Here is a 27,839-nt window from a genome sequence, read left to right on the forward strand (position 1 = left end):
ACAATTTGCTTCTCTTTCAAAAACAAGGACTTTTCAAAGTGACCCCAAACTTTTGAACGGTAGTGTACATTTTACATTTTAGTCATTTAGCAGATGGTCTTATGCAGAGCGACTTACAGGAGCAATTGTGGGTTAAGTGCCTTGCTCTAGGGCACATTGACAGATTTTTCACCTAGTCGGCTCGGGATTCAAAACAGCGATGGTACTGGCCCAAATCTCTTAACCGCTAGGCTACTTGTCACCCTACTACTATGCTACTGTACCCCTCCACACTGAAATCCACCATCCACCTCCTCAAACCAAAGAACTACACTCCACACTTCCTTACGATGTCACTTCCTTTATGCCGGTAAGTCCTCTCTCCTCTTTCGTCCTTTTTTCCACATCTTCATGTTCTCCGTTATAAGTGTTCTTATAAGCACTGCCAGCGACAATTAGCTGTTGGTTAAATAACACCATTAATACTGTATAGCTGGAACAATTAATACCGCTTTACTGTGCAATGAAATAGGAAGGAGGGAGGATTTGGGAGTCCAGTTCTCAGGCGTTTGGAGGGGGTGAGCCCTCTGGCTCAGAGGACAGAGTTACGGGGGGTGCATGATATTTTTTAGGGGGTTCTCCTCTCAACTCTGCTGGCCCGGGCCAGTGCGTCCAGAGGCCCTACCATTGACATCGTGCTGGCTGATGGAAGGAGAGGACTGGGTCTTCCGGAGGTAGCCCTCGCGCCCCCCTCGGCCCTCCCCGATCCCACTCATCACGCTAGCCTCTATCTTCTCCAGGTCGTCTGTCTCTGCCCTCATCTTGGCCTGGAGCAGGTTGATATACGTCTCATACCGACTCTTCTGCAATGGAGAGAGAGGGGGAATGAAGATGATGTGACTATAAATATGCATATATCACACATATGGCTCATTTAACACACAGCTATTACGCAATGCTCACTCTACAGAGAGAAAGAGGATTCATGACAAATGATGGGGAAAAACACAGAGAAAGGGGATATAGGACATTGATCTCGTGATTCTGTCACAACTAGAACACAACAACAGCACATCTATTTCAGATTTACCCAGACCTATGCACATAGAAACAGTTACACAGAGAGAGAGAAAGAGAGATACATAGAAAGAAAGAAAGAAAGAAAGAGAGATGCAACCTTTCTCCCTTAAGATAAACTACACATATTATGCAAAGGGATGTAGGCCAAAAGACCTGTAGCCTCTCTCCTTCTCACCTCATATATGAGGTAGTGCTCTTTGATTCGATACTCCTCCCACTCTCTGCTCTTGGGAGAAGGCGAGGGCGGGCTCTTCCTGTGCTCCTCCACCTCCACACTCATCTGCTTCAGCTTCCCCTCGTGGGACTGCAGCTGATCCTCCTGCACCAATCACAGCAACCCATCAAACAGCAGGCACCAGTAACAACCAATCACATAACACAATCAATTTAGGGTGCACCATGCTATATTTGTGGCTGTGTGTGTTGCGAATGTGTGTGAGAGAATGTGTGTGTGTTTGCGTGCGTGTACCTGGTTTAGCCGGGTAGAGGAGGAGGGCAGTAGAGGTCTACAGAACGTCTTCATGGAGCCAATGGCAGCAGGGAAGGCCGGGGCGGAGAACAGAGCTGCTACCAGGTTAATACGGAATATCCATGACATCATCTCCTCTTCACTCCTACAAAGAAAGGACACAGACAGACAGACAGACAGACAGACAGACAGACAGAGAGACAGACAGACAGGCAGGCAGGCAGACAGACAGACATGGAGCTGACAGGCAGGCAGACAGACAGAGAGACAGAGAGACAGAGAGAAAGAAAGGACACAGACAGACAGACAGACAGACAGACAGACAGACAGACAGACAGAGAGAAAGAAAGAAAGGACACAGACAGACAGACAGACAGACAGACAGACAGAGAGAAAGAAAGGACACAGACAGACAGACAGACAGACAGACAGACAGACAGACAGACAGACAGAGAGAAAGAAAGGACACAGACAGACAGACAGACAGACAGACAGACAGACAGACAGACAGACAGACAGACAGACAGACAGACAGACAGAAAGAAAGAAAGAAAGAGAGAGAGACATTTGTATGTGTCTGTGTGTGTTCAGATGGTAGCGCATGGCACTTTCAGTGCCAGGATAACAGGTTGGATTCCTGAGACCACCCTTACCTAAAATATATGCATGGACAAAGTGTCTGCTAAATAGCATACATTATTATGAGAGAGAGTATGCCACAAGTTGCAACAAAATATCTAAAGGCTAATAATAACACCACATTTCTGTATATCATGAAAGTCAGTTATAATGTGACAAAATAACTGAATGTGCATTAGGGGACATATAGCTGGTTCCCATGAACAGGCCTCCCCTACAGGCCAGAGTAGCAGAGGACCTACGGTGCCTGCAGCAGGAACACTCTCCAGTCAGAGAGAGAGAACAGGCCTCCCCTACAGGCCAGAGTAGCAGAGGACCTACGGTGCCTGCAGCAGGAACACTCTCCAGTCAGAGAGAGAGAACAGGCCTCCCCTACAGGCCAGAGTAGCAGAGGACCTACGGTGCCTGCAGCAGGAACACTCTCCAGTCAGAGAGAGAGAGAACAGGTCTCCCCTACAGGCCAGAGTAGCAGAGGACCTATGGTGCCTGCAGCAGGAACACTCTCCAGTCAGAGAGAGAGAACAGGTCTACCCTACAGGCCAGAGTAGCAGAGGACCTACGGTGCCTGCAGCAGGAACACTCTCCAGTCAGAGAGAGAACAGGTCTACCCTACAGGCCAGAGTAGCAGAGGACCTACGGTGCCTGCAGCAGGAACACTCTCCAGTCAGAGAGAGAGAACAGGTCTCCCCTACAGGCCAGAGTAGCAGAGGACCTACGGTGCCTGCAGCAGGAACACTCTCCAGTCAGAGAGAGAGAACAGGTCTACCCTACAGGCCAGAGTAGCAGAGGACCTACGGTGCCTGCAGCAGGAACACTCTCCAGTCAGAGAGAGAGAACAGGTCTACCCTACAGGCCAGAGTAGCAGAGGACCTACGGTGCCTGCAGCAGGAACACTCTCCAGTCAGAGAGAGAGAACAGGTCTCCCCTACAGGCCAGAGTAGCAGAGGACCTACGGTGCCTGCAGCAGGAACACTCTCCAGTCAGAGAGAGAGAACAGGTCTACCCTACAGGCCAGAGTAGCAGAGGACCTACGGTGCCTGCAGCAGGAACACTCTCCAGTCAGAGAGAGAGAGAACAGGTCTACCCTACAGGTCAGAGTAGCAGAGGACCTACGGTGCCTGCAGCAGGAACACTCTCCAGTCAGAGAGAGAGAGAACAGGTCTACCCTACAGGCCAGAGTAGCAGAGGACCTACGGTGCCTGCAGCAGGAACACTCTCCAGTCAGAGAGAGAGAACAGGTCTACCCTACAGGCCAGAGTAGCAGAGGACCTACGGTGCCTGCAGCAGGAACACTCTCCAGTCAGAGAGAGAGAACAGGTCTCCCCTACAGGCCAGAGTAGCAGAGGACCTACGGTGCCTGCAGCAGGAACACTCTCCAGTCAGAGGTCTTTAGTTTGAGGACGTTGGGTCTCTTGCTGTAGTCTGTAGCGCGGGTGGCTAACGCATGGTGGATTCGCACAGCGTTCTTCAGGTCCCCCTCACACAGCTCTGCATCAGCCTTATACTCATCCTGTCAACAGGGGGAGACACACACATATAACGTCGTTAGAGAGCTCCTACTACTGTGTTTGTGTGTGTGTGTGGGAGAGAGAGAGAGTGACACACACGCAGCTGAGCTACCACTGCTGCATTCTACTGCAGTGGTAGAAGTCTGTTTCTATGGTAACGGAGAGGTATCTGGTACCTTCTGTAGATAAAGGATCATCCCCTTTAGAACCGCATAGAACTTCTTCCAGCCTCGTCGTCCTCGTGGGGCTAGAGAGAGAGAGAGAGAGAGGGAAAGGGAGAGAGAGAGAGGGCGAGGGAGAGAGAGAGAGAGAGAGAGACAACTGTTATTTCTAAACTTGTTTAAATCCCAATAACTGAAGACTCATGCATTAAGAAATTCCCTTCCAACCTAGCCTAAGCCAATCTGTGTGTGTGTGTGTGAGAGAGAGAGTTTGTACTCACTGCGTTTGCCGTCCATGTCTGCGTGACTCTTGCGGGACAGGACACCATGTTTATAGGTGACAGCGTTGGGTAGGATGGGGATGGCGATGAAAGGGTTATTGCCATCCGTTACCCTGGCAACCCCCCTCTTCCCCCCTCCCTCATACTGCTCCTCCACCAGCTCCGATAGACTCTTCCTGAACTCCTCTTCCTCACTGTAGATAAAGGATCTCCAGTCAGAGACATCAGAAATAACATAGGACACACACACACGCATGCACACACCTGAGAAGGGATACTCACATTGCCCATTCAAGTTTCTCGTTCTTTATTGAATTATACAGCACCTAAACAGGAAGTAAAGAAATCAAAATGGTGAGAGAAAAAAGTCACATCTCATTGAACTGGATCAACTTCAGATTAATGCCAACCTTGGAATCTGACCAAATACTACATTAGTAAGACAAAGCAATAGTAAGGAGCCTAGTTGAAGTGTTGTCATCAATATTGTCCTAGCATTGATTACTGTACCTTTAATAAGTCTTTAGGGAAGTCCTTGCCATCGTTTAGGCCATCCAGATTACTGATGAACTGCTGGCAAGACATCTTCTTCCCAATGTTCTGGACAAGAGAGACACAGAATGAAACAGAATTAGACTGAATCCTAAATCACTCCCTTCCCTTTCCCACAACCCTCAGCCCTCCATTTGTGCATTCTTGCTCACCTCCGCCTTATGCATAAGTATCCCAAAGCTTATAACCACTTCGGCCAAGGCAGCAAGGATGCAGGTTTCAATGCGAGATACTATCCCGACACTCACCACGATATGTTTGGACTCAGCACAATTTAATCCAAAATAATGATATGTTTGGACTAAGCACAATTTAATCCAAAATAATGGAGATGCAGGTCTAATTGTAAACCACATGCATTTGTTTATGTCTGATTTCAAGAAATGACATGTGACAGATGAAATAGCCTATAACTCAAATGAAATGTTTAACTGTTACTGAGGTTTATGTCTTGTAAAACAACAGTTGATGGGATTATTGATCCCCTCGCCACTCTCTGGAAGTCACCCTAGGAGTTTCGTCAGCAACATGACAACCGAGGGCCCTCCAAGTGGGTCGGTCGGGGCGAGGGGGTGATTTGGGATTCACAGCCTTACTACCTACCGGTAAATGTAAATATTGACAAACTTTTCAGACGTTTACTGTATTTTCTATATTAACAAGGTTAGGAGAAACACTACTGTAAATGCAAATCGATGTGAGTATGTTATGCAGTACTATGGATAATTCCCCCGAATGACCACTAGGTGTCAGTGGTGTGCAGGTAGAGCATCAGCTATTCTCTTCATGCATTATGCGGTTGATTGGTTAAATTATGACCACAGATATACAGTACGTGGAGAGACACAGAAGAGGTTAGTGATAAAAGCCACTTACCACCTACGGAGCAGGACAGCCAGAGGTTACACAGAGGTCACACAGAGGTCAGACAGAACGCAGGAGAATAGAGGGATTGAGAGGAGAGGAGAAGAAACGAAGGAGGTTGAGAGAGTGTGTTAGAAGCATGAGAGGATCTGTTAGTAGACATATAAGAACAGAGAGTTAAATTGTGAGAGTTTGTGTTAAAGTAACACTGGCTAAGAGTTAGTATATAGTGCTGTGGTAGTTAGTAGTAGGAGACAGAAAGACGAGACAAAAAGAGGGCAGAAAGTGGGTCAGAGGAGAACAGAGATGGAGATTGAGAGAGAGTTGGAGGGTAACAGAGAGATAGTGAGACAGACAGACAGACAGACAGACAGACAGACATACAGACAGACAGACAGACAGACAGACAGACAGACAGACAGACAGACAGACAGACAGACAGACAGACAGACAGACAGACAGACAGACAAACAGACAAACAGACAAACAGACAAACAGACAAACAGACGAGAGAGGGAAGCTATTGTTGCTGTAGCACATCACTTCTAAACAGGTGTTGCCTGCCTTAATGGGGGCTTTATTTTTATTCTTAAAGACAGCCGAGCAAAACACATAAATACAATGAGCCAATGCTACAGTAGGTTTCTCTACGTCAATTGTGTTGGTGCGTGAGTCATGTTAGACAGGGTTTTGACTCTACTCTTCAGGGATCTGCTGTATGTCAAATAGTATTTATGAGTATTTCTGGGGGCTCCTGCCTGTACATTGATTTCCATCTATCTTCACAGATTGTAGGTTTGATAACAGAGCTGTACATACGTGTCCATGTAGATCAGTGTTGAGCAGCATTAGGGCGCAGGTTAACGTATGGGCTCCGTCTGTTGGAAGAAGAAGAGAACATGTTTTTAAATGTTATCTAAATGTCATGGATGACCCAAATGGCATATTTTAATTAACAGTAGGCTAAAAAATAATCTCAACAATACTTGGCAAAGTCTCAACAATACTTGACAGAATACTTCAAAATATGCTATGCAAAATGTTGATGTAAGTAATGTAATGTATTTTATTCAAGCCAACAAAGCAGTCATCCTCCTCCTCATCATAGTCTTCCCCACCTAGGGTTGTTGTGGTGTCTGTAATAGCGCCACACCGGCAGTCAGGAGTCATAACCGCACTCAGATTCCACGTGACTGCCTCCCGAGTGGCGCAGCAGTCTAAGGCACTGCATCGCAGTGCTAGAGGCATCACTACAGACACGGGTTCGATCCCAGGCTGTGTCGCAGCCAGCTGCGACCGGGAGACCAATGAGACGGCGCACAATTAGCTCAGCGTTGTCCGGGTTAGGGGAGGGTTTGGCAAGGCCGGGGTGTCCTTGTCCCATCGCGCTCTAGCGACTCTTTGTGGCGGGCCGGGTGCGTGCACGCTGACTTCTGTCGCCAGCTGTATGGTGTTTCCTTCGACACATTGGTGCTTCTGGGTTAAGCGAGCAGTGCTGCTTGGCAGGGTCATGTTTCGGAGGATACATGCCTCTCGACCTTCGCCTCTCCCGAGTCCATAGGGGAGTTGCAGCGATGGGACGAGACTGTAACTACCAATTTGGATATCACGAAAAAGGGGTAAAAAATGTAAATAATAATAATCCACGTGACCGTTGTCACGGTAATCTCCTTTTATGCACTCTGGACATGCGTTGGTAGTACCCAACTCGCTAACGACCTTCACGTCGCTAATGGCCTGGTACTCAGCACTCTATTGTCCTTCTAACCACTCTGACATCAATGCAAACGCAAATAAAAATCACATCAAACACTTATCATCATGCTTTTAAAAAACTCACCTCACTGTGATGATCAATTTGAAGAAGGAAGTTCAACAACAGGTTGAAACTGAGTGGAAAACATGGTCATTGTGGATGTTGTTTCAAAGCCAAACAACGAAATGGACAGCACTTTGTAAGGTGAGGATTTGTTAAAAACACCCATACACATACCGTGCATTCAGAAAGTATTCAGACCCCTTCCCCTTTTCCACATTTTGTTACGTTACAGCCTTATTCTAAAATGGATGTAAAAAATATAATCTCATCAATCTACATACAATATCCCACAATGACAAAGCAAAAACAGGTTGTTATAATTTTTTGTACATTTATTACAAAAAACAAAAAACCTTATTTACATAAGTATTCAGACCCTTTGATATGACACTCAAATTTGAGATCAGCTGCATCCTGTTTCCATTTATCATCCTTGAGATGTTTTTACAACTTGATTGGAGTCCACCTGTGGTAAATTCAATTAACTGGAGATGATTTGGAAAGGCACAAACCTGTCTACATGAGGTCCTATAGTTGACAGTGTGTGTCAGAGCAAAAACCAAGCCATGAGGTCAAAGGAATTGTCCGAGACAGGATTGTGTCAAGGCACAGATCTGGGGAAGGGTACCAAAAAATGTCTGCAGCATTGAAGGCCCCCAAGAATACAGTGGCCTCCATCATTCTTAAATGGAAAAAGTTTGGAACCACCAAGGCTCTTCCTAGAGCTGGCTGCCTGGGCAAACTGAGCAATCGGGGGAGAAGGGCCTTGGTCAGGGAGGTGACCAAGAACCCGATGGTCACTCTGTCATAGCTCCAGAGTTCCTATGTTGAGATGGGAGAACCTTCCAGAAGGACTACCATCTCTGCAGCACTCCCCCAATCAGGCCTTTATGGTAGAGTGGCCAGACAGAAGCCACTCCTCAGTAAAAGGCACCTAAAGGACTTTGACCATGAGAAACAAGATTCTCTGGTCTGATGACACTAAAATTGAGCTCTTTGGCCTGAATGCCAGGCGTCACACCTGGAGGAAACCTGGCACCATCCCTACAGTGAAGCATGGTGGTGGCAGCATCATGCTGTGGGGATGTTTTTCAGCGGCAGGGACTGGGAGACTTATCAGGATCGAGGGAAAGATGAACGGAGCAAAGTACAGAGAGATCCTTGATGAAAACCTGCTCAAGAGCCCTCAGGACCTCAGACTTAGCGAAGGTTCACAACGACCCTAAGCACACAGCCAAGACAACGCAGTAGGGGCTTCGGGACAAGTCTCTGAATGGCCCAGCCAGAGCCCAGACATGAACCCAATCAGACCTGAAAATAGCTGTGCAGCGATGCTCCTCATCCAACTTGAGAGGATCTGCAGAGAAGAATGGAAGAAACTCCCCAAATACAGGTGTGCCAAGCTTGTAGCGTCATACCCAAGAAGACTATATGCTGTGATCACTGCCAAAGGTGCTTCAACAAAGTTCTGAGTAAAGGGTCTGAATACTTATGTAAATGTGATATTTCATGTTTGTTTAGTTTTTTTTACATTTGCAAAAATGACTAAAAACCTGTTTTTGCTTCGTCATTATGGGGTATTGTGTGTAGATTTATGAGGAAAAAATATAATTGAATCAATTTTAGAATAAGGCTGTAATGTAACAAAATGTGGACAATGTCAAGGGGTCTGAATACTTTCCGAATGCACTGTATTAGAGCTTATGAATACGCATAGACCTATATATGAGCCCAAGCCTGGAAAAACCACTGAATGAAAATAATGATTGTGCCGTTATACAATACATAGCTTAATAGCCTACCTACCACATACTACGCATGATAGAAAAACATTTTTAAAAAAACATAGATTTAAGATGTCTTTGATACATAATTGGTCTAGCCTATACTCCAAAATGTGGTAGGCTATGTATTGTATAACGGCACAATCATTACTTTAATTCAGGGTTTTTTCCAGGCTTGGGCTCATATATAGGTCTATGCATGTTCATAAGCTCTAATACAGTGCATTCGGAAAGTATTCAGACCCCTTGACATTGTCCACATGTTGTTACATTACAGCCTTATTCTAAAATTGATTAAATTGCCAAGGGGTCTGAATACTTCCGAATGCACTGTATACATTTATATTCCTGACTCGGACATTGCTTGTTTTAATATTTCTTAATTCCTTTCTTTTTATTTTTGGGATTTGCCTGTATTTATTTACGCATAACTGTACTGTTGGAGCTAGAAACACAAGCATTTCGCTTCACCGGGGATAACATCTGCTAAATATGTTTACGTGACCAATAACATTTGATTTGATGAGTGAAATATGACCACTTGAAGAGAGGACAGCTGTGCAGCCTGAGGCAAGGAACAGAGCGGAGGCTTTTTTTGCGACTTTCTCAAATCATCAATAGCCTGTAGTTGCATCATGCAGCCCATATGTTTTCATTTCTAAGGTTTGCATCATTCACAACTAAGGTTGCCAAATAACTCAATCTAGCGTATAGGACCTGTTTCAAATGATTACTTTTACGCTCCACATAGCCACTTCATATTCGCACTCGCTCCGGAATGTGAAAAATATCCTTTCTATTTTATTCAGTTAAGTTCAATTATATTCTTCTTACTATAAAATAATGGCACCGGACTTATAAGCATATCTTGTCTGCTAAATGAACAAGCCTACAGTCTATAACATGGAGCATAGCCAGATAACATACAGTATCTAGCCAGCTAAATGAACAAGCCTACAGTCTATAACATGGATCATAGCCAGATAACATACAGTATCTAGTCAGCTAAATGAACAAGCCTACAGTCTATAACATGGAGCACAGCCAGATAACATACAGTATCTAGCCAGCTAAATGAACAAGCCTACAGCCTATAGCATGGAGCACAGCCAGATAACATACAGTATCTAGCCAGCTAAATGAACAAGCCTACAGTCTATATCATAGCCAGATAACATACAGTATCTAGTCAGCTGAATGAACAAGCCTACAGTCTATATCATAGCCAGATAACATACAGTATCTAGTCAGCTGAATGAACAAGCCTACAGCCTATAGCATGGAGCATAGCCAGATAACATACAGTATCTAGCCAGCTAAATGAACAAGCCTACAGCCTATAGCATGGAGCACAGCCAGATAACATACAGTATCTAGCCAGCTAAATGAACAAGCCTACAGCCTATAGCATGGAGCACAGCCAGATAACATACAGTATCTAGCCAGCTAAATGAACAAGCCTACAGCCTATAGCATGGAGCACAGCCAGATAACATACAGTATCTAGCCAGCTAAATGAACAAGCCTACAGCCTATAGCATGGAGCACAGCCAGATAACATACAGTAGGCCAACTCATATTCTGTTCTACTGAAACACATCTTCATATCATAATGCTTCTTTAGACCTGCCTAAAATAAATGCTGGATTTATTGTGATGGTGCATCAGCGGCTTGTGTGAGTGGAGGCCTGCTGGAGATGCTAAACATGTTTATGTTAATTAACGGTCAATTACCCTGAGATCGGCAGTAATTTGCAAGACAATAACCGGCTGACAAAATGTCATGACCGCCACAGCCCTATCCCCACCCTACCCACCACCCTAATTATAATCATCACCATCATCTTCTTCATCATCATCATCATCATCATCCCGTTTGGATCTGTCCTTGCCTTCGGGGGCGAGGGCTGTGGGGTTGCATACACAGAACCTCTTAGAGAAGTGGACCAGGATCCTCTCTCTCTCCTGGGTCTCACCCATCAGAGGAAAGGCTTTCAGGAAGTTCCTGAGAATTAGGTCAAAGACCAACGAGTGAGCAGGCAGTATTGTTTTCAGGCTAGAATACAGAGTGTATTTGTCCACACAGTGATATAGGCTACAACCTTCTTTTACAAGCTTCTTCACTTTGGTTCGGAAATTGTCAATGGCATCTTAAGACTAAGGCTACAGTAGATTAGTACAGTACATTGCACATTCATTCAGTGCAAACTCAGTGTAAGTGTGGTTCACCACTCCCAATACAAACATGTTAATTTACTTTAAATATCTGCATGCTGTGTTTAATACATGCATTCAAGACAGTCCCAAATCATGGCATACTGTATACCAGGAGGTGACAGCTGACTGTATTGCAAAATAGAGACCCACTGCAGCTCTATACTCAGAGAAATCAGTGTTAGGCTAATATGTTGTAAGCAGTGCTGTCAGAATAGTGCTGACTGGTCTTACCTCAGGGCCTTGTCCAATGACAGGCCAGAGAAGTCAAAGAAGCTGAGGTACTCTGACGCCACCAGCTGGCTGAAGTCGTTACTGCAGGATGGACAGAGGGAAATTAAATGGGGGAGGGGAGAGAGAGGGGGAAAGAGAAGGGGGGATGGGGAGCGAGAGAGAGAGAGAAAGAGATGTGACATTTAAGATGATACAAAATACATATTAATACAATATAAACACTGTGAGACATATGCATGTGTATCAATGTGGAACTGAATGACAGTGTGTGTGTGTGTGTGTGTGTGTGTGTGTGTGTGTGTGTGTGTGTGTGTGTGTGGTTGGTCTTGTGTGTGTGTGGTTGGTCTTGTGTGTGTATCTGTGGTTGGTCTTGTGTGTGTGTGTCTGTGGTTGGTCTTGTGTGTGTGTGTCTGTGGTTGGTCTTGTGTGTGTGTGGTTGGTCTTGTGTGTGTGTGTGTGGTTGGTCTTGTGTGTGTGTGTGGTTGGTCTTGTGTGTGTGTGTGTGTATCTGTGGTTGGTCTTGTGTGTGTGTGTGTGTGGTTGGTCTTGTGTGTGTGTGGTTGGTCTTGTGTGTGTGTGGTTGGTCTTGTGTGTGTGTGGTTGGTCTTGTGTGTGTGTGGTTGGTCTTGTGTGTGTGTCTGGTTGGTCTTGTGTGTGTATCTGTGGTTGGTCTTGTGTGTGTATCTGTGGTTGGTCTTGTGTGTGTATCTGTGGTTGGTCTTGTGTGTGTATCTGTGGTTGGTCTTGTGTGTGTGTGTGGTTGGTCTTGTGTGTGTGGTTGGTCTTGTGTGTGTGTGTGGTTGGTCTTGTGTGTGTGTGTGTGTGTGGTTGGTCTTGTGTGTGTGTGTGTGTGTGTGTGGTTGGTCTTGTGTGTGTGTGGTTGGTCTTGTGTGTGTGTGTGGTTGGTCTTGTGTGTGTGTGTGTGGTTGGTCTTGTGTGTGTGTGGTTGGTCTTGTGTGTGTGTGTGGTTGGTATTGTGTGTGTGTGTGGTTGGTCTTGTGTGTGTGTGTGTGTGGTTGGTCTTGTGTGTGTGTGGTTGGTCTTGTGTGTGTGTGGTTGGTCTTGTGTGTGTGTGGTTGGTCTTGTGTGTGTGTGTGTGTGGTTGGTCTTGTGTGTGTGTGGTTGGTCTTGTGTGTGTGTGTGGTTGGTCTTGTGTGTGTGTGTGGTTGGTCTTGTGTGTGTGTGTGTGTGTGTGTATCTGTGGTTGGTCTTGTGTGTGTGTGTATCTGTGGTTGGTCTTGTGTGTGTGTGTGTATCTGTGGTTGGTCTTGTGTGTGTGTGTATCTGTGGTTGGTCTTGTGTGTGTATCTGTGGTTGGTCTTGTGTGGTTGGTCTTGTGTGTGTGTGTGTGTGGTTGGTCTTGTGTGTGTGTGTGGTTGGTATTGTGTGTGTGTGTGTGGTTGGTCTTGTGTGTGTGTGGTTGGTCTTGTGTGTGTGTGTGGTTGGTATTGTGTGTGTGTGTGGTTGGTCTTGTGTGTGTGTGTGGTTGGTCTTGTGTGTGTGTGGTTGGTCTTGTGTGTGTATCTGTGGTTGGTCTTGTGTGTGTGTGTCTGTGGTTGGTCTTGTGTGTGTATCTGTGGTTGGTTTTGTGTGTGTGTGTGTGGTTGGTCTTGTGTGTGTATCTGTGGTTGGTCTTGTGTGTGTGTGGTTGGTCTTGTGTGTGTGTGGTTGGTCTTGTGTGTGTGTGGTTGGTCTTGTGTGTGTGTGGTTGGTCTTGTGTGTGTGTGGTTGGTCTTGTGTGTGTGTCTGGTTGGTCTTGTGTGTGTATCTGTGGTTGGTCTTGTGTGTGTATCTGTGGTTGGTCTTGTGTGTGTATCTGTGGTTGGTCTTGTGTGTGTATCTGTGGTTGGTCTTGTGTGTGTATCTGTGGTTGGTCTTGTGTGTGTATCTGTGGTTGGTCTTGTGTGTGTGTGTGGTTGGTCTTGTGTGTGTGTGTGGTTGGTCTTGTGTGTGTGTGTGTGGTTGGTCTTGTGTGTGTGTGGTTGGTCTTGTGTGTGTGTGTGGTTGGTCTTGTGTGTGTGTGTGTGGTTGGTCTTGTGTGTGTGTGGTTGGTCTTGTGTGTATGTGTGGTTGGTCTTGTGTGTGTGTGTGGTTGGTATTGTGTGTGTGTGTGGTTGGTCTTGTGTGTGTGTGTGTGTGGTTGGTCTTGTGTGTGTGTGTGTGGTTGGTCTTGTGTGTGTGTGGTTGGTCTTGTGTGTGTGTGTGGTTGGTCTTGTGTGTGTGTGTGTGTGGTTGGTCTTGTGTGTGTGTGGTTGGTCTTGTGTGTGTGTGTGTGGTTGGTCTTGTGTGTGTGTGTGGTTGGTCTTGTGTGTGTGTGTGTATCTGTGGTTGGTCTTGTGTGTGTGTGTATCTGTGGTTGGTCTTGTGTGTGTATCTGTGGTTGGTCTTGTGTGTGTGTGGTTGGTCTTGTGTGTGTGTGGTTGGTCTTGTGTGTCTGTGGTTGGTCTTGTGTGTGTGCCTGAAACCCACTTCTTGCCCAGGTGGCGTGCCACGTCGCAGCGTCTGAAGCCCTCCAGGTAGAACAGACGCTTGGCCAGGCGTTTCGCGGCGTCGCAGTCGGCACGGCAACCGTTGGCCAGGGTTTCCGTGCTGCCTCTCTCCAGCTGCTCCAGACCGCCCAGCTCCGACTCCGAGTCCGACAGCACGTCCGTGAGGAGGTTGGCATCACTGAAGAGGACACACACGACAGCCTTATTGAACAGAACAGTGCCCTAGTGTGAGCAACCTTCATATGAGTCTTCTACGTAGCCCTAGTATGATCACTGACTGGCAGTCATGATGATGAGAACATCAAATGTGAGGATATTTGGGAGCTATAAACTCCCATTTCAAGACCCTTTTCACTAGACAAGCATAAACAGATAGACACGATAATAAATAAGAATGTGTGATATTCTATCAACATAAGATTGCTTTCTCACATATAACCCTGACTCAATAATAAAAACTCCCCTGAAGACACATAAAGATAGCTTATCTGAAACATAGCCATCCCTACATAGCTCTATAACTCTAACAAAAACATATAAAACCTCCTAAACGATCACTACTGAAATAGTACTAAATACAAACGTCACAGGCCTCAATACCAGACCAGACCACAGATCCCGCATTTTATGTGTCCCTTTGACATAGTCAACTTTCTCTCTATAGATGATTAACATTTTTCTGCAGAATCTGATTAGAGCAATTGCATTACTTCCTAAATGCAATACTCTGCGGCACGGTAATGTGTTGGTTGCCATGGTCACGACGGGCGGCCGAACCCGGTGTCCTGACAGGAGAGACGACGGGCGCAATTACCACCCCTCTCAAGTTGATGTCTCCTACATCACAATTACCCACAATCCTCACTGCAGCCAACAGCGTGCTGAGAACACAACACAAGCCTCTCACAAGGATGGAAGCCCAAACTAGAATAGGTACTCATACCTCCCTCTGTACAAGGAAGATCTACTCTTCTTTATCTATCCTGAGACACACAAGGAACTATTAACAAAATAACTGCCCTCCCTACATTCTATTCATCATTATTTTTTTGTCATTTATCAGACTCTCTTATGCAGAGCGACTTATAGGGTGAAGTGCCTTGCTCAAGGGCACATTGACAGATTTTTCAACTAGTCGGTTTGTCGATTTGAACCAGCAACCTTTTGGTTACTTGTCCAACGCGCTTAACCGCTAGGCTACCTGCCGTATATGCAGGCACAATTACAGCCCCTCTCAGTTTGATGTCTTTACATCACAATTACCCACAATCCTCACTTCAGACAGCGTGCCGTCAGCAAAAGCCAGAGTGCCACAAGGATAGAACTATGCCCAAACCTGCCTATATCTAACAGATGCAGTCCCCAGCCTTCTCCCTACATTACACCATGCCTAAGTCTTACCACATTACTTTCACGAAAAACATGGTACGTCCTGAATAATGAACAACATGACAGGCCGTGGGTCACAGCAATCCAGGGGTCCCCAGTTTGCAAAGCCCCCCCCAACACACACACACACACACACACACACACACACACACACACACACACACCAACACACACACACACACACACACACACAGGCTAAGTCCCAAATGGCACCCTATTCCCTATTTAATGCACTACTTTTGAACAGGGCCAAAAACTAGTGCTCTATGTAGGTAATAGGGTGCAATTTTGGATGCACCCCTGACTCACAGCCACTCAAAGTGGATTCTGCTACTTTATCTTGAGCAAAGTGAAATGCACATGGACCTTCCTGCAAATGCATTTGAGTAGATGTTGAGTAGATTTTCCCTTAAGTCCTGAATAGTCAGCCAATGTTTAATAGTGAAACTGTGTGTGTGTTCCCAAGCCCTGGTGCTGGGTATAGTTAGAGCATGAGGCTGCATGCCTGTGTGTGTTCCCAAGCCCTGGTGCTGGGTATAGTTAGAGCATGAGGCTGCATGCCTGTGTGTGTTCCCAAGCCCTGGTGCTGGGTATAGTTAGAGCATGAGGCTGCATGCCTGTGTGTGTTCCCAAGCCCTGGTGCTGGGTATAGTTAGAGCATGAGGCTGCATGCCTGTGTGTGTTCCCAAGCCCTGGTGCTGGGTATAGTTAGAGCATGAGGCTGCATGCCTGTGTGTGTTCCCAAGCCCTGGTGCTGGGTATAGTTAGAGCATGAGGCTGCATGCCTGTGACTCACATGGTAATCTCTCTCTCCCAGTTGTGTTGGGTGCCATCCACCCCTGGGCCAGCAAGGGAGTGTCGGGTAAAGGGCATGAGGGGTGTGTGTGGATGTGTGTGTGTGGATAGGTGTGTGAGTGGGGGTCACACTCTATTGCCAAAATATTGCAATTTTGGAATTACGCATCCGGTATGAGTTAATGTGACTAAAGTCCAAAACACCTATTATGTGAGTAAATGGGTGTGTGTGTGTTATTTATGAGTAGGTGTGTGTGTGTTATTTATGAGTAAGTGTGTGTGTGTGTGTGTGTGTGTGTGTGTGTGTGTGTGTGTGTGTGTGTGTGTGTGTGTGTTTCATAACTGTGACAGGTCATCTCCTGAGGCTTCACTGGCATCCTCTGTGCAAGGATGTCTTGAGGGATTAACACCAAGGACTCTGGGTCATGCATAACCTACTGCTCCCTCAGTCTCATTCTGTTATTCAAAACACCAACACTCCTAAAATAACAACATTCACTGATGCTGCACTACAGTATACAGCAGTGACAATAACGGATAAAGGCATAGGAATTATAGTCACGGTACATTTTTGAAATAAAAGTGAACAAAGTAACTTGTTAGTTCCTAGGGGCATGTTGAAGCACTTTGTTGCCAGTCTCCAATGAGAGTGAGCAACATGTTGTAAGGTCAACAGAGATGGTTCAAATGTATTGATCAGCATTACAAAATCGTTTAAACTGACCAAAGTTCAAACCATACAGAAAAATGAGCTATTGTCAAAATTATCTCAACTATAGTTAAAGTAGCATAATTTTCCATGGTGTATTTATACTGAATAGTCGCAAATCAATGTGTAGTTGATTTATAACCGCTGTGTCAAACCGGAACGGCTCAATACGCTAATTAAAAATACAGCACACACTCTCGCACAATCTCAATCTGTCTGAAAAAAACTTCAGAATAATTTTACTGTGAGGGGAACCAGAGGAAAAGACTCACAGGAGATCGAGAAGAAAGTCGAAATGAACGTCATACTCCTGTTTCCACATTTTCTCTCCCACATTCGAGGATTGGAATCAGTGTGAAGGAACGCGCGACATCATCCAGCAGTGGTCTGTAAATCCGGCATTCCGTCGTTTGCGGTATTTACCCAAAGAGGCTTAAGCAATCAGATTTCGTCAGTATTTTCCTACACAAGCGGTACTCGAAGCCCCGCATGGTTATTACCAGGCTTTAAGAGCACAGAATGACCTAACTACAGTGTGTAGCCTACTGCCTTTCCCCATAATGTGAATGGATATGAGATTTTTTTCCAAGAAGGTTCTTGGAGGTCTCCCTCAAAAAGGATGTGAGGGGCGGAGCGACAGAATCTACTGAATTATGTTCCTAAATCTTATTAGTATACACTCCCTTTGATGATCATGCAGGTCTGGACATATCCCATTAGGCTACGTCCTCACTGGTCTTTTCCCATAGGTTATGTTGTGATGCAAAGAAAAGCCTGTTTTCTTTTGACCTAAGGCTACATTTTGTTGTGTCACAGCCTGGATTTAAAATGGATTACATTGAGACTTTGTGTCACTGCCTACACGCAGTACCCCATCATGTGATGGTGTAGTTATGTTTTTAGAAATGATTACAAATGAATATAAAATTGAAAGCTGAAATGTCTTGAGTCAACCCCTTTGTTAAGTCAAGCCTAGATAAGTTCAGGAGTAGAAATGTGCTTAACAAGTCACATAATAAGTTGCATAGACTCACTCTGTGTGCAATAATAGTGTTTAACGTGATTTTGAAGGACTACCTCATCTCTGTACCCCACACATGCAATTATCTGTAAGGTCCCTTAGTCGAGCAGTGAATTTCAAACACAGATTCAACCACAAAGACCAGGGAGGTTTTCCAGTGCCTCTCAACGAAGGGTACCTATTGGTAGATGGGTAAAAAAAGTTATTAATTACACTTTGAATGGTGTATCAATACACCCAGTCACTACAAAGATACAGGCATCCTTCCTAACTCTGTTGCCGGAGAGGAAGGAAACCGCTCAGGGATTTCACCATGAGGCCAATGGTGACTTTAAAACAGTTACAGAGTTTAATGGCTTTGATAGGAGAAAACTGAGGATGGATCAACAACATTGTAGTTACTCCACAATACTAACCTACATGACAGAGTGAAAATAAAGAAGCCTGTACAGAATACAAATATTCCAAAACATGCATCTTGTTTGCAATAAGGCACTAAAGTAAAACTGCTAAAAATGTGGCAAAGAAATTAACTTTATGTCCTGAATACAAAGCATTATGCTTGGGGCAAAGAGTACCAGTCTTCATATTTTCAAGCATGGTGGTGGCTGCATCATGTTATGGCTACGCTTGTCATCGTCAAAGACTAGAGTTTTTTAGAATAAAAATAAACGGGATTGAGCTAAGCACAGGCAAAATCCTAGAGGAAACCTGGTTCAGTCTGCTTTCCAACAGACACTGGGAGACAAATTCACCTTTCAGCAGGACAATGACCTAAAACACAAGGCCAAATATACACTGGAGTTGCTAACCAAGACGGCAGTGAATGTTCCTGAGTGGCCTAGTTACAGTTTTGACTAAATTGGCTTGAAAATCTATGGCAAAACAATGTCCGTCTAGCAATAATCAACAACCAACTTGACAGAGCTTGAAGAATTGTAAAAATAATAATGTGCAAATATTTTACAATCCAGGTGTACAAAGGAACAGGATGTTGTCATTACCATGGTGATGCAATTCACTGACAAGGATTCTAGTGAAGCCCTTGGAGACTTACCCAGAAATACTCATAGCTGTAATCACTGCCAAAGGTGATTCTAACATGTATTGACTCAGAGGTGTGAGTACTTATCTAAATTATATATTTCTGTATTTCTTTTTCAATACATTTGCAAACATTTCTAAAAACAAGTTTTCACCTTGTTATGTGCTGTTGTGTGAGAAACATCTATTTAGAATTCAGGCTGTAACATAACAAAATGTGGAATAAGTCAAGGAATATGAATACTTTGTGAAGGCACTGTAACTCTTCAGAATATTAGTCAGATTCAAAGGCAGGTCCAGTTCTATCATACAGCTATGGTGTTTTCCTTCTATTTGGCCCATCTCTGACTCCCCCTCCAAAAGCAGAAGAAGACGTGGACTGGTGGCATTGTGATAGGTATAGCCCCCCCCCCCCCCCCCACACACACACACACAGTGGCAGATATTAATCAGCCAGTCTGACTCATCAATACATGCTCCCTCTGTTTTTAAACCCTTCTAATCTTGAGGAATCATGGAGACAAAAAGAAAGGGAGAAGACGAGGAGGGGAGAGGGGGATAGAGGGTAGGAATCTCAGACCATTATCTAGACTAGACCATATAGACAGCCATTATCTAGACTAGACCATATAGACAGCCATTATCTAGACTAGACCATATAGACAGCCATTATCTAGACTAGACCATATAGACAGCCATTATCTAGACTAGACCATATAGACAGCCATTATCTAGACTAGACCATATAGACAGCCATTATCTAGACTAGACCATATAGACAGCCATTGAAAGCTCTTAGAACATAGAGTCTCCGACATACCTGGTGTGACAGGACCACAATAGGCCCTGATCACTAAGCTAGATGGAAATAGGATGTTGTCATCACCACTGTGATGCAATTCATTGACAAGGATTCTAGTGAAGAAATAGTTTATATATGGCAGACGGGTCACACAGAGATTCAATCCCCCAGCGCCTTCTGACCTCTCAAATGGCCACCACATTCTAACATTAACTGACATCAGCATCCACTTTCTAGCAGGCATCATACACCCGTGAACCCAAACGAGTCTGGTTTGAACATTTATGACATATTTATGAGCTCTCCATATGTAAAATACGCTCCTCCAACGTCTTTAGAAGAACACCGTAGGAACAGAAACAATAGTCTTCCATCCTACATCGGTTCTCTCCTACCTGAGGACCAATGACATAGGCCAGGAGAAAGAGATATATTCTAAATGTCCTCTCAGTCAATTTCAGTCAAAGTACGTATGATGTGTCAAAAAATACAAAGGCAGCTAAAAATAGACGGTGATGGAAATAAATCTGGCGAATCACAGCAGTGTGTGTGTGTGTTTGTAACTGTGTGTGTGTCTGTGTGAGTGTGTGTCTGTGACATATCACTGCTGGAACATGAGTGGTTTATCTGCAGGGAATTTCAGCAGCAGAGAGAAGAACTCTCCCAAGGGATTTATTACTTCAGAGTGACACCCACAACGACAGGGCCTGTCTGTCTGTCTAGTATGTATGTATGTATGTATGTATGTATGTATGTATGTATGTATGTATGTATGTATGTATGTATGTATGTATGTATGTATGTATGTGTGTGTGTGTGTGTGTGTGTGTGTGTGTGTCTAGTGTGTATGTGTTTGCTTCCTTGCGTCTGTCTGTGTGTCTGTGCAGCACATATAACATGGCCAACAGATATAACATGGCCAACACATATAACATGGCCAACAGATATAACATGAGGCAGAACAATCAGTTCCTCTAATATAGAGACTGATGCTGGTTATTTTATCTTGTCTGGTTAAAGCCTCAGATCTCTGTATCCTCCTTATCCTGCTCACAGGGGAGAGGGGCCCAGGCTGTCCCAAATGGTACACTATTCCCTTTATAGTGCACTACTTTTGACTAGGGACCATAGGGCTCTGGTCAAAAGTAGTGCACTATAAAAGGAATAGGGTACCATTTGGGACGTAACACCAGTCTCGCAGCATGATCACTGGGTACCATACCATCTCCATCACCAGCCTAGCATCTCTGTCTGACAGAAACGTCATCCAGCCAGCAATGATCTGGATACCTACTGTAAAGCTATTTAGAAACAGATCTATCTACACTGAACAAAAATATAAACGTAACATGCAACAATTTCTAAGATTTTACTGAGTTTCAGTTCATATGAGGAAATCAGTCAATTGAAATATAATTCATTAGGCCCTAATCTATGGATTTCACATGACTGGTAATACAGATATGCATCTGTTGGTCACAGATACCTTAAAGAAAAAGTAGGGACGTGGATCAGAAAACGTGTCAGTATCTGATGTGACCACCATTTTCCTCATGCAGCGTTACACATCTCCTTCTCATAGAGTTGATCAGGCTGTTGATTGTGGCCTGTGGAATGTTGTCCCACTCTTCTTCAATGGCTGTGCAAAGTTGCTGGATATTGGTGGGACCTGGAACATGCTGTTGTACATATAAATGCAGAGCATCCCAAACATGCTCAATGGGTGACATGTCTGGTAAGTAGGCAGTCCATGGAAGAACTGGGACATTTTCAGCTTCCAGGAATTGTGTACAGATCCTTGTGACATGGGGCCATGGCTTATCATGTTGAAACATGAGGTGATGGTGGCGGATGAATGGCACGACAATGGGCCTCAGGATCTCGTCATGGTATCTCTGTGCTTTCAAATTGCCATCAATAAAATTCAATTGTGTATGTTGTCCGTAGCTTATGCCTGCCCACAATATTACCCCATCGCCACAATGGGGCACTCTGTTCACTACGTTGACATCAGCAAACCACTCACCCACACAACACCATACACTGTCGGCCATCTGCCCGGTACAGTTGAAAACGGGATTCATCCGTGAAGAGCACACTTCTCCAGTGTGCCAGTAGTCATGGAAGGTGAGCATTTGCCCACTTTAGTCGGTTACGACCCTGGTGAGGACAAGGAGCACGCAGATGATCTTCCCTGAGACCGTTTCTGACAGTTTGTGCAGAATAATGGTTGTGCAAACCCACAGTTTCATCAGCTGTCTGGGTGGCTGGTCTCAGACCATCCCGTAGGTGAAGAAGCCGGATGTGGAGGTCCTGGGCTGGTGTGGTTAAAATGGGTCTACGGTTGTGAGGCCGGTTGGATGTGCTGCCAAATTCTTTAAAACGACTTTGGAGGCAGCTTATGGTAGAGAAATGAACAGTAAATTATCTGGCAACAGCTCTGGTGGACATTCCTGCATTCAGCATGCAAAGTGCACGCTCCCTCACAACTTAAGACATCTGTGGTATTGTGTTGTGTGACAAAACTGCACATTTTAGAGTGGCCTTTTATTGTCCCCAGCACAAAGTGCTCCTGTGTAATGATCATGCTGTTTAATCAGCTTCTTGATATGCCACACCTGTCAGGTGGATGGTTTATCTTGGCAAAGGCGAAATGCTCACTAATAGTGATGTAAACAAATTTGTTCACATAATTTGAGAGAAAAAAGATTTTTGTTTGTATGGAAAATTTCTGCGGTCTTTTATTTCAGCTCATGAAACATGGGACCAACACTTTACATGTTGGGCTTATATTTTTGTTCAGTATAGGTAGCACCAGCTGGCTTTTTAAACTGTAATACTAGGACTACATGTGTATCTTCCAGTTCAGATTGAGAGTGGCTGGGGATTTCAGCCATAGAGCTATATGGATTATAGCTAAGTTCCAACTGTACTGGCCCACTGCTGTAGAGAAACAACCAGTTTGATGCTCTCATAGAGAGCGACTGATACAGTGAACTGACTGACTGGCTGACTGAGTGGCTGACTAACTGACTGACTGAGTGGCTGACTAACTGACTGACTGAGTGGTTTACTGACTGACTGACTCACTGAGTGGATGACTGACTGAGTGGTTTACTGACTGACTGACTCACTGAGTGTATGACTGACTGACTGACTGACTGACTGACTGACTGACTGACTGACTGACTGACTGACTGACTGACTGACTGACTGAGTGGCTAACTAACTGACGGACAGACTGACTGGCTTACTAACTAACTGACTGACTGACTGACAAACTGACTGGCTTACTAACTGACTGACTGGTTGGCTGAGGGCTTTTCTCCTCTTCTTTTCTGCAGCTGCTGTTTCCTGCTGAGATAAAGACTAGTTACCCACAATATACTCAGTAATGATGTTAGCATTGGGGCTACCAGCTGGGTTTGGGAGAGGTGGGGAACAGAGAGGGAGGGAAGGAAGGGCAGAAGTTAAGGATAAAAGGAGGAGTAGAGACAATTAGGGGGAGAGGGAGGGAAGAGAGGGAAAGGGAGGGGAGAAGTGAGATGGAGAGAAGGAGGAGACAAGCGAGTGAAGGAACATGGGAAGGAGAAAGAGCGAGAGGGAGGGATTGGTAGCACTGCAGACTAAAGGTCTGACTGTAAAAGAGAACAGACATTGTGCATCATACTCTGTTTGACAGAATTATGTAAACAAAAAGCTCATTCCTGCTACTCGACACATCTTCATGTGCATGAGAACAGAAAGAGACTCCAAATATGATAACTTTTTCATACATTACACTCAAATTTGACTCCCCTACACAAGTATCCACTCCAGATTGGTAAACTGTAGAAGTCAAAGTGTTCTCCCCTCTCTCTCCCTCTAACACACAGACTGGGAATCCCTCCCTCTAACACACAGACTGGGAATCTCTCCCTCTAAAACACAGACTGGGAATCTCTCCCTCTAACACACAGACTGGGAATCTCTCCCTCTAACACACAGACTGGGAATCCCTCCCTCTAACACACAGACTGGGAATCTCTCCCTCTAACACACAGACTGGGAATCTCTCCCTCTAACACACAGACTGGGAATCCCTCCCTCTAACACACAGACTGGGAATCTCTCCCTCTAACACACAGACTGGGAATCTCTCCCTCTAACACACAGACTGGGAATCTCTCCCTCTAACACACAGACTGGGAATCTCTCCCTCTAACACACAGACTGGGAATCCCTCCCTCTAACACACAGACTGGGAATCTCTCCCTCTAACACACAGACTGGGAATCTCTCCCTCTAACACACAGACTGGGAATCTCTCCCTCTAACACACAGACTGGGAATCCCTCCCTCTAACTCACAGACTGGGAATCTCTCCCTCTAAAACACAGACTGGGAATCCCTCCCTCTAACACACAGACTGGGAATCTCTCCCTCTAACACACAGACTGGGAATCTCTCCCTCTAACACACAGACTGGGAATCTCTCCCTCTAACACACAGACTGGGAATCCCTCCCTCTAACACACAGACTGGGAATCTCTCCCTCTAACACACAGACTGGGAATCTCTCCCTCTAACTCACAGATTGGGAATCCCTCCCACTAACACACAGACTGGGAATCTCTCCCTCTAACTCACAGACTGGGAATCTCTCCCTCTAACACACAGACTGGGAATCCCTCCCACTAACACACATACTGGGGCTTGCTCTGCACCCACTGGGCAGAGGAAGGCCAAAGACGATGATGTCACCACCAAAACAATGCCTCATTCAGCTAGGGGCGGGCGGGCAGGAAGCGGGCTCTCGCTTAAACGACAACATCTGCAGAAACAGAGAGAGAGTGCGAGACACAGAGAGAGAGAGACAGAAAGATAGAGAAAGAGTACGAGAGAGAGAGAGAGAGAGACAGAGAGATGCTCTCTATGAGAACTATGGCTCATAAATACACTGAGCATGTATGATTTCTTTTCTCCCACCATTCTGGAATTCAGAATGATCTCTAATGCAATCAGTTCTAGAATTCACCACAACAGCAGCCTTTAGAATTCTGTCTGTCAGACTTTCTAGAAAGAGGCACTTAGCTCCATGATATCCTGCACTGATTCAGAAGTGGAACACCAAGTGATCAGCAGAACAATTAGACAGTATCCCAGCAGACTGCAGTGATCTCTGACAATCTGACACTATTTGAAACATACGACCCAGAGACTGTGGTCCTGTGGGGATAGTAGAATGGCTCCTGACCTATGTCCAGGTCTCATGTTCCCATGTGTTTCACATTACCACGCTACACTAGTGGCTGAGTGGAGCTAGAGGACATGAGAGAACATAGCTATGTGATAATGGACCTAGTTGACAAATTGAAAGGTTTTTGACATGAACTCAGACTCAAGTATTGCATTGTATATGAACTAGATCTAGCATGCTTTCTCTGGGAGTTGATTACATGTAGTATTTTGTATAAGTATTTTGTGTAAGTTGAGTGTGATGTGCATAATCTCAACTCTAGAGTCTAAATAGACCTCCATATCCTGCAGCATTGGACCTGTGACCCCAGCCAGACACAACCAGTGGGAGGAGGACAGTATGAACAGAACTATCCCCTGAGACACCCAGCCAGACCCCTCTGCTAATGAACCTCAGCCTGCCTGGTCATCTCACTCATGCCCCCTGCTGGATGAGACTTGGACCAGTAGAGGCTTAATTACAGGACATTACACTGTAGTTTGAAGTCCCTTTAACTCCAAAGTGAGCTTCACTAGACATGCTTTAGTATTGGATAGGCTAGAGACTTTTCTTGAATGATGTCTGAGTATTGCACTTTGATACACCTAAATCAAGCCTGCTTTCATGGTAGACAACCAGACACAACCTGTGAGAACCTACCACTGACCCACTCAACCTAACCCTAACCCTAGTCATAACCCTAACTTTAACCCTAACCCTAGTCATAACCCTAACTTTAACCCTAACCCTAGTCATAACCCTAACTTTAACCCTAACCCTAGTCATAACCCTAACTTTAACCCTAGCCCTAGTCATAACCCTAACTTTAACCCTAACCCTAACCCTAGTCCTAACCCTAACCCTAGCCATTACCCTAACCCTAGCCATTACCCTAACCCTAGTCATAACCCTAACCCTAGCCATTACCCTTACCCTAGCCATTACCCTAACCCTAGTCATAACCCTAACCCTAGCCATTACCCTAACCCTAGCCATTACCCTAACCCTAGCCATTACCCTTACCGTAACTCACTCAACCCACCATGTTTTCCCACCGTTTTGCCCCTACCTTGCTCTCTTACCTCACTGAGTTGGGTATGGCTCCAGAGCCCTCCACTCCCCCCTGGGTGTCTGTATGAAACCCATTAGGGATGTCCCACCGACCAGGCTGGCTCAGTACAAACTCTGACCTCGTCCCGGTGATGGTGGTCCTTAGTGGGCTTCCTCCAGGTCCAGGCCCAGGCCCTGCAGCACTCTCCCCAGCCTCAGGCTCTCCTTGCTGGGCCTCGGTTCCAGCCTCACTCCCTTCCTGCTCCATGACGGTGGCTAGTTCTAGCTCCAGAGGCTCAGGGCTCTGAAGGAAGGACCTCTGCTGAATAAGGGGGGTGAGCGGAGCCTCGAAGCTGACGCAGCTGTCTGTCTCGTCTGTGAGTGACAGTACATCCAGAGAGTCCAGACTACTGTAGCACGTCCCCCCGCGGAGAAGCGCAGACTCAACGATACGCTCAAACGTTGAGCTGAAGCCATCCTTGTTGTCCACCGTGTTCTTCTCCCTCTCTTCCTCATCTTCCTCTTCCTCCCTCTCTATGGCCACAACGTGCTCCACGATGCGTTCAAACACAGATCTGAAACTGTCCTGGTTACCCCTCCCATCCCCTTCCTCCTCCTCCTCCTCTTCCTCCACCTCTGTGTCCGCCAGCTCTACGGAACACTCGAAGGTGGAGCTGAACGTGTCCAGGTGTTCCTGGATGACCTCTACTAAGCCGCATCCTTCTCCCTCATCTTCATCCTCTTCATCATCCTCCTCTTCATGCCCTTTGATTCCGTTCTCAGGTCCTATCCCGTTCTCCAGCCTGTATGGAGAACATGGAGTATCATCAGAATACAACTTTTATAAAACAGCTACATATTAAACTACACACTCACCCTCCGCATTAACACACTCATCTCAGTCTGTTGTACTGACCTGATTATGTCCAGAGACTGTGGTGGGTCTGGTAAGTCCTGGTCCTCTTCCTGGTTCTCAGGTGGTGGTAGTGGTGTTAACTCCTCCTCCTCCTCCTCTCCTTCCTCCTCCTCCTCCTCACAGCTGGGCTCGCAGGCTGGTTCTGCCTCCTCTGTGGCCTCTGTGTTCATGTTTTCCCCCTCCTTCTCCACCTCCTCCACTCTCTCTAGTTCTCCATCTGTCTGACCATCCTCTGAATCTATCCTCTCATCCCCCAGCCCATCTTCTTCATCACTTGTCTCTGCCATACTCTCTCTCTCTTCATGCACCTCTCCTTCTCCCTGCATCACTTGTTCCACTCCCTCACCTACCTCATCACCCTCTCCCTTTCCACTTTCCTCACCTTCTCTTTCTCTGTGTACTTCCCCTTCTACCGTAACACTTCCCTCCCCTTCCTCCTCATTGGTCCCCTCTATCCCCTCCACCTTCACCTCCAGACCTCGCCCCTCCAGCCCTTGGTCTGTGGCTGACTCCTCTGAAGGGTGGGCTGGGGTCACCCCCTGGATGTCCGGAGGTGTAGGGGGTTCATTCTGGCGTTGTCCCTGCCCCTCCTGGGTCATGGTGCCTGGTTGTGGGGGAGAGTCGTCTGGGGCCAGGGGGGAGGAAGTGAGCTCTGGATCCAGGACCATGGAGGACAGACCGTCTTGGGGAGAGAGACAGAGGGGGAGAAAGGAAACACAGGTGAAAAAGAGAAGAGAATAGAAGAAAAAGAGAGCCAGAAGGGAGGGGGGAGGGGTGGGTTGCTGTCTGATACAGTTCATTTCATTATTCTTAGCCTTAATT

The 27,839-nt window shown here is 45.8% G+C and overlaps 1 protein-coding gene across 3 annotated transcripts in view; it reads right to left on the reverse strand.

Annotated features, from left to right (window-relative positions):
- Window positions 1–344: 344 nt before the first annotated feature.
- The window catches only part of LOC115169024 (PH and SEC7 domain-containing protein 2), a 43,540-nt gene continuing 16,045 nt past the window's right edge, over window positions 345–27,839 (reverse strand). The window contains exons 2-15 of one of the 3 annotated variants that reach the window (XM_029724644.1): window positions 27,018–27,699; window positions 26,134–26,904; window positions 14,054–14,251; window positions 11,585–11,665; window positions 11,029–11,141; window positions 6,353–6,411; window positions 4,628–4,717; window positions 4,400–4,443; window positions 4,118–4,311; window positions 3,852–3,922; window positions 3,520–3,677; window positions 1,529–1,673; window positions 1,235–1,378; window positions 345–842 (exon numbers count right to left, since the gene is read on the reverse strand). In XM_029724644.1, coding sequence (XP_029580504.1) covers window positions 624–842; window positions 1,235–1,378; window positions 1,529–1,673; window positions 3,520–3,677; window positions 3,852–3,922; window positions 4,118–4,311; window positions 4,400–4,443; window positions 4,628–4,717; window positions 6,353–6,411; window positions 11,029–11,141; window positions 11,585–11,665; window positions 14,054–14,251; window positions 26,134–26,904; window positions 27,018–27,699 — 2,969 coding nt within the window. In that variant the 3' untranslated portion in view covers window positions 345–623. Of the gene's footprint in view, window positions 843–1,234; window positions 1,379–1,528; window positions 1,769–3,519; window positions 3,678–3,851; window positions 3,923–4,117; window positions 4,312–4,399; window positions 4,444–4,627; window positions 4,719–6,350; window positions 6,412–10,974; window positions 11,142–11,584; window positions 11,666–14,053; window positions 14,252–26,133; window positions 26,905–27,017; window positions 27,700–27,839 lie in introns of those variants that run through there. The other 2 variants (XM_029724640.1, XR_003870813.1) reach the window with 2 other exon arrangements.

Source organism: Salmo trutta, chromosome 3, assembly GCF_901001165.1.
Source record: "Salmo trutta chromosome 3, fSalTru1.1, whole genome shotgun sequence".
Taxonomy (NCBI): Eukaryota; Metazoa; Chordata; class Actinopteri; order Salmoniformes; family Salmonidae; genus Salmo; species Salmo trutta.